At 30.8% G+C, this 6,413-nt stretch overlaps 1 protein-coding gene across 1 annotated transcript; it reads right to left on the bottom strand.

Annotated features, from left to right (window-relative positions):
- Positions 1-5,283: 5,283 nt before the first annotated feature.
- Positions 5,284-6,048, bottom strand: LOC101901229 (uncharacterized). The gene is made up of 2 exons (XM_005175925.4): positions 5,900-6,048; positions 5,284-5,835 (listed from the first exon to the last, which is right to left on the bottom strand). The coding sequence occupies exons 1-2, from the start codon at positions 6,020-6,022 to the stop codon at positions 5,392-5,394; spliced, it is 567 nt and encodes a 188-aa protein (XP_005175982.2). The 5' UTR covers positions 6,023-6,048; the 3' UTR covers positions 5,284-5,391.
- Between the last annotated feature and the right edge of the window lie 365 nt (positions 6,049-6,413).

Here is a 6,413-nt window from a genome sequence, read left to right as displayed (position 1 = left end):
AAAAAATATTCTTTAAAAAATCCACGTTTCTTGGTCTTTTGGTCGTTGAAAAAATATTCTTTAAAAAATCCACGTTTCTTGGTCTTTTGGTCGTTGAAAAAATATTCTTTAAAAAATCCACGTTTCTTGGTCTTTTGGTCGTTGAAAAAATATTCTTTAAAAAATCCACGTTTCTTGGTCTTTTGGTCGTTGAAAAAATATTCTTTAAAAAATCCACGTTTCTTGGTCTTTTGGTCGTTGAAAAAATATTCTTTAAAAAATCCACGTTTCTTGGTCTTTTGGTCGTTGAAAAAATATTCTTTAAAAAATCCACGTTTCTTGGTCTTTTGGTCGTTGAAAAAATATTCTTTAAAAAATCCACGTTTCTTGGTCTTTTGGTCGTTGAAAAAATATTCTTTAAAAAATCCACGTTTCTTGGTCTTTTGGTCGTTGAAAAAATATTCTTTAAAAAATCCACGTTTCTTGGTCTTTTGGTCGTTGAAAAAATATTCTTTAAAAAATCCACGTTTCTTGGTCTTTTGGTCGTTGAAAAAATATTCTTTAAAAAATCCACGTTTCTTGGTCTTTTGGTCGTTGAAAAAATATTCTTTAAAAAATCCACGTTTCTTGGAGTGATGGTCGTTGAAAAAATATTCTTTAAAAAATCCACGTTTCTTGGAGTGATGGTCGTTGGAAAAATATTCTTTAAAAAATCCACATTTCTTGGAGTGATGGTCGTTGAAAAAATATTCTTTAAAAAATCCACGTTTCTTGGAGTGATGGTCGTTGGAAAAATATTCTTTAAAATATCCACGTTTCTTGGAGTGATGGTCGTTGAAAAAATATTCTTTAAAAAATCCACGTTTCTTGGAGTGATGGTCGTTGAAAAAATATTCTTTAAAAAATCCAAGTTTCTTGGTCTTTTGGTCGTTGAAAAAATATTCTTTAAAAAATCCACGTTTCTTGGTCTTTTGGTCGTTGAAAAAATATTCTTTAAAAAATCCACGTTTCTTGGTCTTTTGGTCGTTGAAAAAATATTCTTTAAAAAATCCACGTTTCTTGGTCTTTTGGTCGTTGAAAAAATATTCTTTAAAAAATCCACGTTTCTTGGTCTTTTGGTCGTTGAAAAAATATTCTTTAAAAAATCCACGTTTCTTGGAGTGATGGTCGTTGAAAAAATATTCTTTAAAAAATCCACGTTTCTTGGTCTTTTGGTCGTTGAAAAAATATTCTTTAAAAAATCCACGTTTCTTGGTCTTTTGGTCGTTGAAAAAATATTCTTTAAAAAATCCACGTTTCTTGGTCTTTTGGTCGTTGAAAAAATATTCTTTAAAAAATCCACGTTTCTTGGTCTTTTGGTCGTTGAAAAAATATTCTTTAAAAAATCCACGTTTCTTGGTCTTTTGGTCGTTGAAAAAATATTCTTTAAAAAATCCACGTTTCTTGGAGTGATGGTCGTTGAAAAAATATTCTTTAAAAAATCCACGTTTCTTGGAGTGATGGTCGTTGGAAAAATATTCTTTAAAAAATCCACATTTCTTGGAGTGATGGTCGTTGAAAAAATATTCTTTAAAAAATCCACGTTTCTTGGAGTGATGGTCGTTGAAAAAATATTCTTTAAAAAATCCACGTTTCTTGGAGTGATGGTCGTTGGAAAAATATTCTTTAAAAAATCCACATTTCTTGGAGTGATGGTCGTTGAAAAAATATTCTTTAAAAAATCCACGTTTCTTGGAGTGATGGTCGTTGGAAAAATATTCTTTAAAATATCCACGTTTCTTGGAGTGATGGTCGTTGAAAAAATATTCTTTAAAAAATCCACGTTTCTTGGAGTGATGGTCGTTGAAAAAATATTCTTTAAAAAATCCACGTTTCTTGGTCTTTTGGTCGTTGAAAAAATATTCTTTAAAAAATCCACGTTTCTTGGTCTTTTGGTCGTTGAAAAAATATTCTTTAAAAAATCCACGTTTCTTGGTCTTTTGGTCGTTGAAAAAATATTCTTTAAAAAATCCACGTTTCTTGGTCTTTTGGTCGTTGAAAAAATATTCTTTAAAAAATCCACGTTTCTTGGTCTTTTGGTCGTTGAAAAAATATTCTTTAAAAAATCCACGTTTCTTGGAGTGATGGTCGTTGAAAAAATATTCTTTAAAAAATCCACGTTTCTTGGAGTGATGGTCGTTGGAAAAATATTCTTTAAAAAATCCACATTTCTTGGAGTGATGGTCGTTGAAAAAATATTCTTTAAAAAATCCACGTTTCTTGGAGTGATGGTCGTTGGAAAAATATTCTTTAAAATATCCACGTTTCTTGGAGTGATGGTCGTTGAAAAAATATTCTTTAAAAAATCCACGTTTCTTGGAGTGATGGTCGTTGAAAAAATATTCTTTAAAAAATCCACGTTTCTTGGAGTGATGGTCGTTGAAAAAATATTCTTTAAAAAATCCACGTTTCTTGGAGTGATGGTCGTTGAAAAAATATTCTTTAAAAAATCCACGTTTCTTGGAGTGATGGTCGTTGAAAAAATATTCTTTAAAAAATCCACGTTTCTTGGAGTGATGGTCGTTGAAAAAATATTCTTTAAAAAATCCACGTTTCTTGGAGTGATGGTCGTTGAAAAAATATTCTTTAAAAAATCCACGTTTCTTGGAGTGATGGTCGTTGAAAAAATATTCTTTAAAAAATCCACGTTTCTTGGAGTGATGGTCGTTGAAAAAATATTCTTTAAAAAATCCACGTTTCTTGGTCTTTTGGTCGTTGAAAAAATATTCTTTAAAAAATCCACGTTTCTCGGTCTTTTGGTCGTTGAAAAAATATTCTTTAAAAAATCCACGTTTCTTGGTCTTTTGGTCGTTGAAAAAATATTCTTTAAAAAATCCACGTTTCTTGTTCTTTTGGTCGTTGAAAAAATATTCTTTAAAAAATCCACGTTTCTTGGAGTGATGTCGTTGAAAAAATATTCTTTAAAAAATCCACGTTTCTTGGAGTGATGGTCGTTGAAAAAATATTCTTTAAAAAATCCACGTTTCTTGGAGTGATGGTCGTTGAAAAAATATTCTTTAAAAAATCCACGTTTCTTGGAGTGATGGTCGTTGAAAAAATATTCTTTAAAAAATCCACGTTTCTTGGAGTGATGGTCGTTGAAAAAATATTCTTTAAAAAATCCACGTTTCTTGGAGTGATGGTCGTTGAAAAAATATTCTTTAAAAAATCCACGTTTCTTGGAGTGATGGTCGTTGAAAAAATATTCTTTAAAAAATCCACGTTTCTTGGAGTGATGGTCGTTGAAAAAATATTCTTTAAAAAATCCACGTTTCTTGGAGTGATGGTCGTTGAAAAAATATTCTTTAAAAAATCCACGTTTCTTGGTCTTTTGGTCGTTGAAAAAATATTCTTTAAAAAATCAACGTTTCTTGGTCTTTTGGTCGTTGAAAAAATATTCTTTAAAAAATCCACGTTTCTTCAACTAATGGTCGTTGAAAAAATATTCTTTAAAAAATCCACGTTTCTTGGTCTTTTGGTCGTTGAAAAAATATTCTTTAAAAAATCCACGTTTCTTGGTCTTTTGGTCGTTGAAAAAATATTCTTTAAAAAATCCACGTTTCTTGGTCTTTTGGTCGTTGAAAAAATATTCTTTAAAAAATCCACGTTTCTTGGTCTTTTGGTCGTTGAAAAAATATTCTTTAAAAAATCCACGTTTCTTGGTCTTTTGGTCGTTGAAAAAATATTCTTTAAAAAATCCACGTTTCTCGGTCTTTTGGTCGTTGAAAAAATATTCTTTAAAAAATCCACGTTTCATTAAGTGATGGTCGTTGAAAAAATATTCTTTAAAAAATCCACGTTTCTCGGTCTTTTGGTCGTTGAAAAAATATTCTTTAAAAAATCCACGTTTCTCGGTCTTTTGGTCGTTGAAAAAATATTCTTTAAAAAATCCACGTTTCATTAACTGATGGTCGTTGAAAAAATATTCTTTAAAAAATCCACGTTTCATTAACTGATGGTCGTTGAAAAAATATTCTTTAAAAAATCCACGTTTCTTGGTCTTTTGGTCGTTGAAAAAATATTCTTTAAAAAATCCACGTTTCATTAACTGATGGTCGTTGAAAAAATATTCTTTAAAAAATCCACGTTTCTTGGTCTTTTGGTCGTTGAAAAAATATTCTTTAAAAAATCCACGTTTCATTAACTGATGGTCGTTGAAAAAATATTCTATAAAAAATCCACGTTTCTTGGTCTTTTGGTCGTTGAAAAAATATTCTTTAAAAAATCCACGTTTCTTGGTCTTTTGGTCGTTGAAAAAATATTCTTTAAAAAATCCACGTTTCTTGGTCTTTTGGTCGTTGAAAAAATATTCTTTAAAAAATCCACGTTTCATTAACTGATGGTCGTTGAAAAAATATTCTTTAAAAAATCCACGTTTCTTGGTCTTTTGGTCGTTGAAAAAATATTCTTTAAAAAATCCACGTTTCATTAACTGATGGTCGTTGAAAAAATATTCTATAAAAAATCCACGTTTCTTGGTCTTTTGGTCGTTGAAAAAATATTCTTTAAAAAATCCACGTTTCTTGGTCTTTTGGTCGTTGAAAAAATATTCTTTAAAAAATCCACGTTTCATTAACTGATGGTCGTTGAAAAAATATTCTTTAAAAAATCCACGTTTCTTGGTCTTTTGGTCGTTGAAAAAATATTCTTTAAAAAATCCACGTTTCATTAACTGATGGTCGTTGAAAAAATATTCTTTAAAAAATCCACGTTTCTTGGTCTTTTGGTCGTTGAAAAAATATTCTTTAAAAAATCCACGTTTCTTGGTCTTTTGGTCGTTAAAAAAATATTCTTTAAAAAATCCACGTTTCTTGGTCTTTTGGTCGTTGAAAAAATATTCTTTAAAAAATCCACGTTTCTTGGTCTTTTGGTCGTTGAAAAAATATTCTTTAAAAAATCCACGTTTCTTGGTCTTTTGGTCGTTGAAAAAATATTCTTTAAAAAATCCACGTTTCTTGGTCTATTGGTCCTTGAAAAATATTCTTTAAAAAATCCGCGTTTCTTCAACAAATGGTCCTTGAAAAAATATTCTTTAAAATTTCCTACAGGGTAGCCCTATTAAAAGTCAATTATGGCAATTCATGCTTCAGTTTATTATTTTGAAATTAAATAATTTAACAAAAACCGGACATGCATTTACCATCCATGAGAATATCAGACTCCAATACAAATCCCTCATCAAATTCCAATTTCTTTACAATCCAGTCGAATATTGCACCTGACATTTATCGGCCTCATACATTTTTCTCTCCTCTGGGAATAGAGCCATAAATACCATTACCATTTTCTGTTGTTTAACATAGTCCGTTTGTTGGGCAAATTTCTTATGCCACTCGACAAGATCTTCCGACTGAGCCGAATTATCAACTCCATTTAAATAGTTCTCCACAGTTTCCTTGAGGAATGCAAAGAATTGTTCATTGGAATTTCTGCTAATCGAACGCATTGGCACGCATTCATGTACTTCTTGACCCAATCACGTCTCAACTTTTCATCATCGACTGAATCGAAAAGATGGCGTATCTCCTCATGCGTCTCCTTCAATGCCAATTGTTTGGCACAATTATCCGGTTGGGCTTTGAGATCTTGAAGTTCTTCGGAGCATTTTTTAAGTTGTTCATGAAATTTATTATAGATTGAGGATGTTTGGAGATTTTCATCAGATTCCGACCACTCTTTTAGGACATTTAAATATTCCTCAAATGTGCCCAAGATTTCTTCGGACCAAACGGATTTTTGCAATTTCCCGGCTACCGTTTCGAAAAGTTGATAACCTTTGCTCTCTTCGCCACTGCCACTGGGAGCACCCAAGGCAACCTGCAAAAATATTGAGATTTTTAGAAAATAATTATTTATTATTTATTTATTATTTAATACTTACCACTATGCCTAAGGCTACCAGAAAAATTGCAATGATTTTATTCATTTTTGTTTTGATTTGTATTCGATCACCTTGCCTTTGCGACTGATGCCCAATCATGCTCTTGACCGCACTTTTATACATTATGTTTGTTTGTTTATTTTTGAATTTCTTATCACCTTATTTGCCTGCCATATGTTCGATGCCAAGCATTCGCACTATCAGCGGTTTCAATTTAAATTGTATTTCATAGAAAAAAGATCTCTATTTTCTTATCAATTTTAATATTTGTGAGAAATTCGATAATTTTGAGTAATTAAGAAATTACAGGGATTCTCAGAAGAAAATCAAAGTCATTGCAAAGATTTTGTTTACAGGAGAGCAAAATTGACCAAGGAGAGAAAAAATGGCCAAGGAGAGAACAAATGGCCAAAAGATATACTCTTGAGAATATGAAGATATAAAAGAGAGTGAATAAATCGATAAATACCAAAGAAGGTAAGGAAAATACAAAATATCGATACCAAAAAGTGAC

Source organism: Musca domestica, unplaced genomic scaffold (genome assembly GCF_030504385.1).
Source record: "Musca domestica strain aabys unplaced genomic scaffold, Musca_domestica.polishedcontigs.V.1.1 7, whole genome shotgun sequence".
NCBI classification, from domain to species: Eukaryota; Metazoa; Arthropoda; class Insecta; order Diptera; family Muscidae; genus Musca; species Musca domestica.
The sequence above is the reverse complement of the archived record's forward strand: the minus strand, read 5'-3'. Positions and strand labels throughout refer to the sequence as shown.